The 13,983-nt window shown below is 40.2% G+C and overlaps 1 protein-coding gene across 1 annotated transcript in view; it reads right to left on the bottom strand.

Moving 5' to 3' along the window:
• LOC123017648 (collagen alpha-6(VI) chain-like) overlaps positions 1–13,983 on the bottom strand; it is a 54,817-nt gene that overhangs the window by 27,128 nt on the left and 13,706 nt on the right. Inside the window, exons 6-18 of the mRNA XM_044419135.1 lie at positions 13,254–13,829; positions 11,597–12,163; positions 10,708–11,051; positions 10,535–10,613; positions 9,481–9,626; positions 7,345–7,437; positions 7,151–7,204; positions 5,808–5,879; positions 5,670–5,696; positions 3,697–3,741; positions 3,547–3,600; positions 2,709–2,771; positions 1,304–1,369 (exon numbers count right to left, since the gene is read on the bottom strand). Coding sequence (XP_044275070.1) covers positions 1,304–1,369; positions 2,709–2,771; positions 3,547–3,600; positions 3,697–3,741; positions 5,670–5,696; positions 5,808–5,879; positions 7,151–7,204; positions 7,345–7,437; positions 9,481–9,626; positions 10,535–10,613; positions 10,708–11,051; positions 11,597–12,163; positions 13,254–13,829 — 2,186 coding nt within the window. The remainder of the gene's footprint in view (positions 1–1,303; positions 1,370–2,708; positions 2,772–3,546; positions 3,601–3,696; positions 3,742–5,669; positions 5,697–5,807; positions 5,880–7,150; positions 7,205–7,344; positions 7,438–9,480; positions 9,627–10,534; positions 10,614–10,707; positions 11,052–11,596; positions 12,164–13,253; positions 13,830–13,983) is intronic.

Below are 13,983 nucleotides of genomic sequence, written 5' to 3'. Positions count from 1 at the left end.
CCCCAGGTGTCAGCTTCACTCTTTCTTCATTCCCACCAGCACGTCTCCCTTGGCTTGCTCCCGAGTAGGAAACCCTTCACAGTATTCAGTAAATGGTTTCCAAATAATTTCAAATTTATTTGCACTTGTCAAACCTTTTTTCCATTTAATATCACCAGTTAACATCATTAATAGCTATATTCCAGACTTCTTTATACCAGCCAACTATATGATATTCACCTTTTGTTTTCCAATTCCTTGCTATTATTAATCTTACTGCTGTTAATAAATTTATCATCAGTTCTTGAGTATTTTGTCCCATCTGTTCTCTAAAAAATAACAATGATGCTAAGCTAGGGTCAACTTCAATATTTAAATTTAATATTTCACCAATTTCCAGTTAGTGCTTCTGAAGACCTAGTCCATCTGTCCATGATACATCTGTACGTGTGTGTGTGTGTGTGGTATTTTGGAAAACATGAAAACAGATTCCTTTTCTGAGGGTCTTCAAGGTCTACCAGGAAAGAAGGAAATAGAAGCAGAAGTAAGCAGGGAAAGAATATGCAACTGTTAGTTGCAAGGGGACTTCATGTATTACATTTCTACACTGTGCAATAGCAAGAGTTCTCTGGGTAGTTTGCAGACATTAAAACCTTAAAAATACATCAGAAAACAATACACGTGCAAACATATGAAAGTACTACATACCGTAAGAGATTAACATTTCTCTCTCTCTCTAAAAACAATTTTAAACAGTTGAAAGAGCAGATCAAGACCCAATTAAAATGCCATCATATGCTGCCAAATGCCTGAGAGAAAGGCCAGTGTATTCAGCCAATGCTGAGAAAAGCCAGTGCACTGAGCCAAAGACATCACAAAAAGGTGAGTTTTGAGGTGAAATTTCCAGAAAGAAAGGTGCCAGGCAGTGGAGCTCTTTGGGAAGCAGAAGTTTTTGGGGATAATTGAAGCCATTGGAACCGGGTATGTGATGCTCACAGACAGAACTGTGCCAGGAATTGGCAGCAGAGAAATAAATGTTCCTTCTTGCAGAAAAGAGGCTGTTGGAAAGTCTCAGCAAGAGGCAAGCTGCTATGAAGCACGCCACTGGAAATGTGTGAACTGAGCAATGGCATGCAAAACGGAGGCTTCCATCCATAGCAGCAAACACAGATAACTTGTTTGCTCTTGGAAGGGAGTGGGTCAGAAGGGCTTGCTGGAGTTATATAAATAATGCACCATATCACACACTCAATTTATCATATTTCTATGGAAACTATTTTTTCATAGATATGTGATAATGAAATATGTAAAAATAGCAGGTTACCTCTTTTCCTCTTTCCCCTCTTATACCTTTGGGTCCTGCTATGCTACTACCTGATCCAGGATTACCCTAGACACAAAGGAAAAGAAGATGTTAATATTGCCATATTGTTAAGACATTTTCCAAAATGAATTATCATCTGCAAACATTATTGCAGATTAATAATTAAAAGATGGCACTAATGTAGCCTGAATCTCTGGTAAAGAACAGCCATATAATCGATCAAACTGACTGTAATAAGTTCTCTCTTCTGCCACTCATGTATCCATAACATCCAAGTGATTAATACTAAAATCTTATACACACATCCAAGTTACAAGAGTGGTCTAAAAATTCTGGGCAAATATTAGCAGTGACACTAGATAAAGGATCAATAGACAGACAGACAGATAGAAAACAGAAGATGCCACCTACCTTCTTGAATTCTGCCTTCCCTCCCCCGGTGAAGAGGAGCCAACATTTATGTGCTTTTAGCACATATTAAAAATTTTAAAAGTTTTTGGTGGACATTCACTGATCACTAAGCAGTGGGTCTTGCTGCCTTGGATGTGAATTGTGTTTAATGATTAATTTACTTATTGTCACATGTATTTTCTTTCCTTTGTTCCTAAACTGTTTTGAGATCTTGGATAGGAATTGGTGAGAGTTTTATTTCAGTTCATTTTTTTATAAGAATTGACCATCATTTCTTCATATTCAGGATAGGAAGAACTTAGGATTCCCCACCCAGCCCTGTAGCAGAAAAAGAATATTGGGGAGACCAGAGCTGTCGTGTTTGTCCATCCAAGCCCATGGCTCTGGGCACCTAGCTCTTACAAGTCTGAGTTTGAATCCTTACAAATCTGCCTATTCCTTCAGCAATCTCTTGTCTCTGAAAGCTTCTCGACTCTAATAACCACATGACAGGCAAGTGCATCATATCTCTTCCACACTGGGAATAGTTGTACCAATTAAATTGGGCCAGTGTGGATGGTTGAAACTTTCATTTCAGATCGTTTTTATTAGAATGAATCAAAATTTGCCTTTTCTTCATAATTGGCAAAGGAAGAATGCATGTTTTTCCCCCCCAAAGTTGAAAGTTTTCCCCACCCCCAAAGTTGAAAGTATTTTTTTCCCAAAGTTGAAAGCAGGAGCAAAAACATCATCTCTAGTCTTAGTTAGAAGACAGTTTCTATATTCATAGACAGGGGGCACTCTCTCTCTCTCTCTCTTTCTCTCTCTTTTTCTAACACATTTATGCATACACTATATAGATACAGATACACAGTAATAGCTAAGAGGGCTGACACAATCGGAGAAGGGGGTAGGCCCATGCTGCCCCCAAAAATTTAGGTATTATGGGAGATAAAGTTGAAAAACTAAGGTAATAAGCACTGAATGGGCTTCTCTCCCACTTGGAAAAACTTACAGGTTCTCCTTGCAAACCTTTCTCACCACGTTCACCACGGAATCCCCTTGGTCCTGGGCTGCCCTTAAAGAATAAAACATGAGAGAGGTTTAGAAAAAAAAGATAAAAGAGCAGTCTTAATTTTATGTGACGGATGTCTTTGGCAACAGATGGACTCAAGCGATAGTGGTTTCTCTTTCACTTCTGATTTCGACCCAATGAAAATACACATTTTCCAAGGTTATGAGATTAAAAACAACCCCCAGAGAGGTTGGCTATGCCTCTACTTTGATGTCCTCTTGGCTTTTCAGGCTGGGATTTTTTTATTCTCCCAGGCATTGCAATACTTTATGATGCTTCTCAAATTTTTAGCCTTAAAAAAAATAAAAACCAACTTTTCGACTATTATGATTATTTCTCTGTTTTTGCTTTGAAGCTTTCCTAGGAACATTTCTTTCAAGACTGTGGTATCATTCTCTCTATTCCCAATCTTTAGGTCACAAATGCCATTGTGTATACAGCCAAACTGGCACCACACATGAACAAGAGAACGTTATCAACAGGCCCAGGGCCACCCCAAGGGTTGGAGGAGTCCAAAAACATCACGGAGCAGGGAAACCAAACAACTCAACCAAGGCTGAACATGAGCAGCAGTCACAGAAAGCTGACTGATTTTAATGGGGGAGAGGGGAATGGGAGATTTGTGGGGGCGGGGGCGGGGGGAGGAATGCAGTAGAGCTACTGCAATGCTGAACAGCAGTATTCCATGCTGCAACATTACAGCTCCCACCTGTAAATACCTAATCACACAGTTCTGTGCAAATTGAACAGAAATATATTTTACATAGGATTAAATTACCTGATTGCCTGGATCACCATTTTCTCCTTTAATTCCTGGAAGCCCAGAAGAGCCCTTAAAATACATGATAAATATTGTATGTTGTTTGCTTCATGTAAAAAATAATAATTATCTAATTCAATGCTGAAAGGAAAAAGTCAATAATCTTACGGGCTCTCCATTAACGCCATCAATTCCTTTATCCCCATTGTTTCCCTGCAAGAACAAATATACCAGGAGTTACATCCCAAATACATTTTTCTATCAAGAATGTTTTGGTATAGCTGCTTTTTTGATAAGAATAATAAAAAGACACATAGCCATTTTTTTCCTAAAATACTTCCCTTTCTATATTCAGATTTTAGTTTGCATTCTTCTTTGCTTAAAGAAACTATACAGTCCAATTCACCACTACTAAGACCATGAGTGGGCAACATGTGACTTTCCAGATAAACTTGGCTCTCAACTCCCATCAGCCTTGGTCAGCATAGTCTATAGTGAGGGATCATGGAACTTGTAGGCCAAACCATCTGGAGAGCTGCAAGTTCCTCACACTGATCTAAGGGCAGATTCACATTTTTGGACATGCATATGAATAATGACACAATGTGGAGTGGTCTGCGTATAGGTTCCCCTTTCTGGCTGCAACTTCCAGAAAATTCTTCAGAACTTCTGTGACTGACATTCATGTAACTATTTCTACACTACTTGCAGTGTAATCCTATGGATGCCTATTCAGACATAAGTCCCACCAACTTTGGTACAGCTTACACAGTTGTAAAGTACCATAACTACTATTTTCCCACACTGCTTCTACATCATTCCAAATAAAGATCTAGAGCATTTGCTCCTGCCATTCAACCAGCTTGCATTTACTCCAGTTAAAGCCCACCATTTATCTCTCTAACAATAACCAATAATCATTTTAAACCAGAGAGAGGGAGCATGTGGCCTTCTAGATATCATTGGACTGCAATTCCCACAAGCCAGAGCCAGCACACCAAGTGAGAGGGATATTGGGAACTGTAGTCCAACAACATCTGACAGACCTCTTATTCCCACTCTTGCAATTCTCTCTTCCCTGGGAAGGCATAAGATAAAGGCCAGAGAGAGACATGTCTGTTCTTGAGGATGAAGTCTGCTGTCACAGCCTGCAAATGTGGAAAACTTGAAGCCCTTGCCTCAGGGTTTCCACCTCAGAGAAGGCAGGAAGGGGCATGCTGTGGATGGTGTAGAAGTGGACTGTTCTCCCAGGGCAGCAAAGTTATGCCTGCCCTAGAGCTGCAACTGGACGGGTTGTTAGGGGACAGGATGAGAGGCCCTCTGCCCCACCATCTTGCTGTCAGTGGGCATTTGCTGAAAGAAAGCCCTAATAGTCTCTGTTGCACCTGATTCCCCCTGGACTAGTGGACTTTTTGCTCACTTATTCTTCACCTCCTGTTGCCCACATCCTGTTACAGGATGTTGCCCACTGAAGGTTTCTTCCAGAGGTCTTCTCCTGAAATCAAATGACCTTCCCTCAATCCATACATCCCTTTTTAACAAATATGGGTGCCTTCAGCACACAGGATCTTTTAAAGACACACACAGAGTTAAGACGCGCATTAGTATTTGCAAACTTCTGCTTTTTTCCCTGAGACCTGGATTTTTCTGAGCATCACCCCTGCCTCCTATTGGATCTAATGTGGGGGAAGGGCGATGGAACATGATGGGCAAGTGAAAAGAATAAAAATGAGTTAAAATAAGCTCTGTCTGAATGAACAAATTCCTCAGTTTTGCTTTCTCACACATCTGACTGTTATTTTTTAAAGTCCTTTTCTGTAAAATTTGGCAAGTTCTTAACCTCATGAGCTATGATGCTGCCATTTCGCAAAGCTGCAGTTCTTTTCAAAAAGTGAACTTTTCCCTCATGGCCACAAACTTAACTTTTGATGTCTCATACTGTGGCATTCTTAGATGCTGTTACAGTTTCCTTGGAAGAACAGATTAATGTTAATGTTTAGGTCATATTTAACAATAACTTCAAAGTACTATCAGTGCCAGAGATGGGGGAGGAGGGGGGCAGTGTTGTTGAAACAGGATAATACATTTAAGCATATCAAATAAAAATAAACATGCAGTATTTTGGATGACAGTTCATGTACCTTTGCACCGGTCATTCCTCTCTGGCCCTAGAAAGGATTAGAAGAGCAAATGCAAATTGAATGAGCTTTATAAACAAGATGATTATAGGGGACATTATACTAGAAGTTCAAAACAAAGCATCTGCAGCAGATCCTTACCTTTGGTCCTCTGTCGCCTTGGCAACCTGCATAGCCTCTATCACCATTTGGTCCTGGCATCCCCCTTGGACCCTGATGACAACAGCATGAATGTCACAGTTAGGAGCGGAAGGAATACAGGATACTGCCTTTTCCTGGGCCTTACCATTGGTCCAGCTAGCCCAGTCCTGTTGACACAGACTGGCCACAACTTTCCAGGGTTTCAGACAAAATCATTTCCAAGCCCTACCTGGAGAAGCCAGGGATTGTACCTGGGGCCTTTGGCTTGCAAAGCAAGAGCTCTACCACTGAGCCATGTTCCCCTCTACACAGAGAAAAGATTTGTGTGTATCGAGGCAGAAACAGCCCAAGGGTGCTTCTCAACATCTACATGAAAACACCAGAAAGGCTTACCCAAAAGACTGAGCATCATCATCATCCAGAAGAGCAACAGGATGTGATCTGATATTTATTTATTTACTCAATTTATATTCCACATTAAATTAGTCCAAGGAAAGCTGGCACAGCAGTGGCTAAGAGTGAGCCAAAAAGTATATCACTCCAGTCTAACTTTACATGTGACCCTACAGATCACAGGCAAGCCACGGTTCTCTTAATCCCCCTCCCTTCCCTGACCTACCTAAGAATTGAGATATAGAGTCTTTTCCCCTCACACATTTCTATCAGATCTCTCCTCCAAGCTGGACTACCCTCCCCGCATTTCATCATGTACCAACCCCAGCCCCAACCTGCAGGAGTGGAACAGGAAGGGACAGGAAGGCTGGGACAGGAAGGCTGCAAAGGCTTGGAACAGGCAAGGTGGGGATGGTGGCCCTACTGAGTAGGTGGCTCGGTCCAGTGTGCTCCAGACCCAAGCCAATGCCTAAATAATCATAAGACTAACCACCCTGCAATTTAAGCATAATTCTTGAGATACCAGAAGCAAAGAACATGATACAAGTGAAACACTGTCCCTCCCATCGCACCCTCAACCCACACACAAGAAAACAGTGCATTTTGACTTTTCTTTTTTCTTAGAACATCACACACTACTCTCACCTTTAGTCACAAACTATCCTCCACTTTTCCCTAACGTGCCAAACAAGTTTGCCATAGCACATGGTTGCTGAAAAAGTCCTGTTTCAGCAACACAATGTCAAAGTCACCCTAGAAAGCTGAACTTTCCCTCTCCCTCTCCCCCCCCCCTCACGCAGACAGAGAGGGGAGAGAGAGAGAAGGATTTTTTCGGCACATTGCTCCCTCAGGCCACGGAAAAGTCATTACATGCTCTTTGGCTCTGAACTATAGTTTTGAAAGAATCCTTTTTCAGATCACAAATGTTCAAGTGTATCTTAAAAGCTTACAGGTTCCCCTTCGTCTCCTAAATGTCCTGGGCTTCCTCTAACACCTTGAAGACCCTGAAATGAAGATCAAGAAGCATTATTAAAATCAAACTATTTAAGCATGTGCAACTATCAGAGTTTTTCTCTTTTTGGAAACCTGGATCATTTCTCTCAGATTAAAATCCATATACAAGATGACAGTGCATCAGCCTTACCTGCTTCCCATGTCTTCCTTGGCCTCCAGGTTTTCCATCTTCACCAATGCATTTGCAAAACACACAGCAACATGTTCGTTCAGCAGTGTTGGTCTTGGGAAAAGAAGTACAATTGGTCAAAGTTTTGTTTATACAGGACCTCTAGAACAATATCACATAGTGACATGAGTTCTCTGCTTGGTTCTTAAATATGTACTATTGTAAGTTACTGTCAGATCTGTAACATGTTGATTTCAATTCAAATAAAGTTGGTCATGCTATAGAAAAAAAAAACAATAGCGTGTTTTAAGGTGTTATCCTATACCTGTTTAAACAGAAAAAGACCTATATCCACCAAGATATGAGTCATCGTAATGATGCTCCAGTCTCCTTCTCTTCCCCTCTGAAGAACCTCAAGTAGATGGCTGAAAATGGCTCTCTAATTGAAATTCAGAGATGTACAGGAAGACAGAGATCACCTCCAGCAGTCTTTCCTCTCTTCACTGCGTGCTTGTAAGCCTCCAAGTTTGGGAGTTTATGAGCATGGATGATACACATGATAGGACTGCACCTAAATTTCCGTGCTGTAGTAGAATTAGTCATGGAGCCAGCAAAGAGGAGGCTATCTTGGATTGACTCCAAAATGGTGCCCTTTTGCTAGATGTGTGTTATTGAATCATTCAGAAACAGCAACTCTAGTGCTATCAACTTGATGCATATGTAAGTGGAAAATTGCCAAGTCCCACACAGATACACTGGGCTTCAAAAGAGGAAACATCTCGGAATGAGGGAGCTGGTGAAAAGGTAGTTTAAAAGGAAAGTCAAGAAGCTCAAATCTTTCCAGAACTCTTGGAAATCCCAAAACTGCAATAGCAGACGTGCAGCTAGAATGCATACCACAGATTAAGAAAGGTACCGCCAAGTCCACAAGTTTACCTGGTTATGGGAGGGAGGGAGAGATCTTCCTGCAGTAATTGGAAGTGTTATCCAAACAAGAGCAAAAAAGAAAGTAGATTTGCACAAAAGAAATTCACAAAAGTCAAAAAAGAATGCAGAATTGGATTTGGAGAAGTGTGTCACTAATAACATTAAAACCATTAATTAACATGCAATCCAGTGATGCTTTCTGTAACCCTCTGAACTTGCAGGGTAACAGTCATTTGATGGAGGGTTTCAGGAGTGTAGCAGTCCTGCAGAAGACTTAGCTGTTTTCAACTAAGTTTTTTGCCCTGAGGCTAAGGCACCACTAGGATACAGTGTATGCTGGTGGAGCTTTACTCCTCCACTCTCTACCCCACTCCCCACTCCCCCATGTCTGATTTCAGTTTTCTGACCTCGGAGCCACAACAAGCATGGTTCTTTTCATGCCAACTGCAAGGGAGAAGGAAGGGAACTTCAATACAAAATCCCAGCTCTGACCTCAGAGCAGATTTCTAAGGTCAGGCCTGGGGTTCCAACTTTTTCTAGACAGCATTTAGCAGCCATCAGATCATGACCTTAAATATATCAAAAGCAGGAAACTAGCTAGGGAAATAGCTGGGCTGTTGTATGACAAAGGAGTTAAAGGAATCCTGAAGGAAAATAGGGAGTAAATGGCAAATAATGGCATTGTAGCTTTTTGTGTTGTTCTTCCAGTGTCACTGTTGTTCTCCAGATTGGATTTGTGAAGAATTTTTCCTATAAAATGAGGTTGCAACACTGTGGTCAAAGTGTTTGAGACCCATATGGGATGGGAGTGTAAATACACAAATAAATTTTGGGAAATGCTTTTCAAAGAAATTAGTAAAATATTGAATCTAAATATTGAAGTAGAGCTTGGACTAGCATTATTGTCACTATTTAGGGAATGAGTGGGACAAAATATTAAAGATTGACTAATTTGCTAATAGCAGCTAGATTAAATAATAGCAAGCACTGGAAAGTAAAAGATGGTTATCTTTTGGCCCCCTCAGAACATAGGATTGCACCTTTAAGTTCATTGATTTCCATAAGCTTGACAAATTTACTCTAGAGTCAAGTCCTGAAGCTTGTAATCTGGTGCAAACTTCCCTGACCATAAGACTAATGGAACATCCTGGGACTTATTTTCTGGGCAAACCCTTACAAGATTAGACTGCAATGATAAGTATGCACCTTAGTTCTTAGAGTATTACTTACCACATACTTGAGCAGTTGGCTGGCAATATTTCTCATTCCAATATTCAGCTGTGTCCTGTATTCATATCCTTTCCCAAATTCAATATACTGAAGGTCATTCACATTTGAAGCGCCTTGCAGAGCGACAGTAATCAGTGCATCCAATCCTGTTTAAAGCGATGATGATTTGTAAGCTTGTTACAAGGATTTTAAAAAGTCAAGGCAATTTCTTCAATATATTATAATTTAGGGTTTTTAGACAAGTGAGGACTTTTTCTGTCTAAATATGGATAGGATTGCATCCTTAAGAAATGATGCTCTGTTGGGTTACAGAGATGTGCTTGTGCTGTCTGGTGAAATGAAAGGAGTGAATCAAGTTAGGAACAGAGGAAAATTCATAAAGAATGAACCTAAAAATAAATAAGCACAAGGGTCAGGAGGAAAATCTGCAGTCTCCCACGCACCTCACTGTGTACAGCAGCTTTACACCTATCAGAGCCAGGCGTTAAGCAGCAGTGTGCAGTGAGGTCATATATCAGGGAGGAATGTCCCCACAGGCATTAACTGTAAATGGGGAAACACATGGATCACTTCTCCAAGACACTGAGTTTGGCCTTAGGAGATGGCGTAATAATCATAGCTTGAAGAGATAACTGTGCAGCATAAGAGCTTTACCTCAAATATCTGAGGAACCAGACTCCAGGCCTTGCACAGACTTTCAGGAATCTTGCCAAAAAGCATGTCTGTGTCCCTGCTCACATTTGCACCTTTTCCTTCCCTCCCCTTGCCTCTATTTCCTAACTCTTGAATGCCAAGGAATTTCTTATCCATTTGCCATGCGCTGCCAAGGCATACATTATTTTAAATCCATATCTGGCAGATTCTTTTCATATTTATTCTAGTGGCCCTAATCTATATCGGATTCAAAGGGTAGCAGGGCTTTGAAAATCTGGATTGGGCCCTTGATGCTGGATACGAATTTAAAGTAATGACTATTTAAAGTAAAGCAATGTCTGTTTTGGTCCTGAGGAAATTTGCAGTATGAAATACTGATTACATCAAACTCATAATGTACCTTTTTTCCTGAGTTCTTCTGACTTATGTTCCAGGGCTTCTATGCTGTCATCTAAGCCATCCGAAAATATCAGTACCACCTACAAAAAGTTAGAACAATTGTTTGTGGACTTGCTAAAACGGTATCATATATTGTTGGTTGTAAATGCATGAGGATGAAACTAGAGCACTTACCTTTCTTCGATTTGCAGATTTGATTTGGAATGTTTCCCAAAGGGAATCCAAGAAGTCTACATTCAGATGAGATGCATGCTGGATGGTGGTGCCCACAAGACTGTTCAAAAGCTTTTCACTGTCAATCTGGAACTTTGGTGTCACTGGTGGATCCATGTTTCTCACTTTCAGTGCCACACTGGTTTGTGACTGTGATCCCACATTACAACTCACGTTAGTTAACGAAGTGAGGGCATGCATAATTTGAGGAAGGTATGTTTCCAGTTGGGACTGCCCGTGGAATATGTGGTCACCTTGTCTTTGTGAGGAGACATCTAGTCCCACAACAACATCTATGAAGCATGCTGATTTTTTTTGAGGAGAAAATAGCAATAGCATCAATTACTATACACAATGGATAGTAGAAAAAACAGCAAAGGAAAAATAATTACAAGGCAGGAGGTGAAGGATATGGATTGAGATTTAGAATCACTGTGAGTCACACAACCTTAAAAGGAAGACTGGGACACCTAATACTGAAAGATCTAAAATCAGACCAGATGCTTGACTCTTTCATTACTCTAAACTGGTCATTTCTAAACATTGTGGCAGATTTTGCAAAAATTTATTGACAGATACTGAAATAAGTCATCAATCAGTTGTCAATGAATCATGCTTTTGCTAGAGATAGTATCGCTGTCATTTTTCTACAGTGCTTCTCTCAATTAAAAAGTTTACGGACAGCACATTCTGGCCATTCACTGATAGTCATCATTACCATTTATGGATCAAGGATGGATTTTTGGTAAATTTGTGGCTGGATGGAGGAATGGACATATACCCCACTTTTCTCAAAGTCCCAAGGACAGGGAATATTTAACTGCATGAATGCTTGAGTGTGAATACTTACTTGTTTTATCTTCTTCCTCACAAATATCATCAACTAGTCTTTTTTTAATTACCTTCAGTTCGCTGAAATTATCAACTGTGTATTTCCTGTCTGAGGAGCCAGCTATCTGACTAAGCTGCAAATGGTCAATTCTCCCTACTCCTACGGCATACATGTCAACACCTCTCTTTCTCAGATCTTCTGCTGCTTTAGCAACTTTATCGTGTGATCTGCCATCTGTGATCACCAGCAAAATCTGTTGGATGTTTTCATTGATTCTGCTGCCACCTTCTGGTGTAAAGTAATGCTTCACTCTCTCAATAGCTGCACCAATGAATGTCTGAAGTCCTTCCATCTGTCTAATGTGTCCAATTTGAGTTTCAAGTTCTGATTTGCGTGGGAAAATATTCAGGCTGAATTCTTCCCGGTACCTGTCACTGTACTGAGCAATACCGACTTGTACATTGTGGCCAGTGTCAAATGGGCGCACTACTTCTTGCAAAAAATTCTTCATCTTTGTGAAGTCACTGTCACTTATACTGTTAGACCCATCAATCAGGAATACCAGATCTGCTGGAATTCCACATTCTGCAAAGGAGCAGGGGGAAAGGAATGAAATTAATTACATGTATAGACAAGTGCATGTCAAAAAATCATGAGATCTTGGAGAATAAATTAATATTATAGACTAGTTAGATTTGTTTGTGTTTTAGCTCACTTTCCTATGTACTTGGAATGGATAAGTCTCTGTGTTTTGCTTTCTACTATAGATCACATTGTTTTCAAACACAAGTTTGTTCTATCCCATTCACATAAGAGTGCAGTTTTAAGCAAATACTGTATAAAAATTCAATATAATGTACCATGTGCACATAAAAATCCACACACCTTTGTGCTCAATTTCCCCTAATATTTTGCAATCACTTTACAGTAAAATATACATTTGATATGTAATTTTCCCATTTATAATATTTTTATTCACAATTTCCTCTAATACACACATTTTCTTTTATCAGATAACTGCTTTACAAAATGCAGAGTTAAGTGGATACGTGTGTTCCAACTAACATATTATTTGCAAAAGTAGAAATTAAGTTGTCCTCATCTCTATTATGTGCACTTTCATACACAGCCTTTCATGCAAAGGAAGGTTCTAGTCCATAAGGAGGAGTACTTGCTGCCCACAGAGAGATTTGAAATCTCCTTCAAAGTTTCTTGCCCAAACCTTGCAATGCTCTGATTAAACAGGAAGGAAGAGTGATGATTTGCTGCTTGAATTAGGAGTCCAGCATCATATGACATGCAAATATTTCCATTCAACTATCAATGGTATACAGGATCTTCTACAGTGAGTTTGTCACTAAGAATATAGGCAGTAAACCATATTTTGGAGCACAGCTAAATGGGGGATGCTAGGAGCACAGTCCATAAATCTGTTTAAGACTGCAATCTAATGCACACCTACTTAAAGTAAGCCCCACTAAATACAGAAGGATGCTCATTTGCAGTAAGCAAAGGACAACACTATAATTCCAAAGGCTTAGGCTGAAGTTGCTTTTACACTCCATCTTTACTGTTAGGTGGATCAGCCTTTAATAATAAAGGGTGATGCAGTTTTCATGCAAGTCTTAGCTTAAAACAGAAGCTTTTTAATAAAAAAAATATAATTGCAACCTACCTGGTTTTGAGACACTGCATACTCTGTCAGATACATTGCGATAGAGATGTTTTAGCCCTTCAAATGTATTTACATAGAAATATTTATCTTCTGATCCTGCCATGGTCAAGAGCTCATCTGGCTTTGCTCTTTCAATTCCTATAGCATAGATAACAATGCCATGGGCTCTGAGTCTCCGGGACACTTCATCAAGTTCTGCTGTATCATGGGAGTCCCCATCAGTTATCACTATAAGAACTTGGGGGACGCTGCTGCGTTTGCGGCTGCCATGAGCCTCGGTGAAAAGACGCTCTGAGTGTCGCAATGCCTTCGCGGTATAGGTTGTCTGCCCGATAGGCTTATCATTCTTGATAGCCTTAATGATTGCTGATTTTGTGCTGTAGTCGTTGAGATAGAAGAAGGTCTCTGGCTCTGCAGAGTATTTGACAGCTCCAAACTGAACTCGGTCACGGCTAACGTCAGATTTTTTTACCAAGGCAATCATGAAGTCTTTCATAATGTCATATTCTTTGGGATCTATACTTCCAGAACCATCAATGACGAAAACAATATCAAGACGTTCTATCCTCCTGCACTCTAGAAAGAGGAGGAGGAGGAGAAGTCACTAATACATGTCAAAATAAATGTATTTATAAATAAATAAATACGGATCAGACTGGATTTCTCCCAAAAAGATTCAGTGTTTGAGACTTCCATGCTGTTTTAGGCTACACAGATTAAAGCTAGACAT

This window comes from Varanus komodoensis, unplaced genomic scaffold (assembly GCF_004798865.1).
Source record: "Varanus komodoensis strain SLA01 unplaced genomic scaffold, ASM479886v1 scaffold10, whole genome shotgun sequence".
NCBI classification, from domain to species: Eukaryota; Metazoa; Chordata; class Lepidosauria; order Squamata; family Varanidae; genus Varanus; species Varanus komodoensis.
This window is presented reverse-complemented; position numbering and strand designations above follow the sequence as displayed.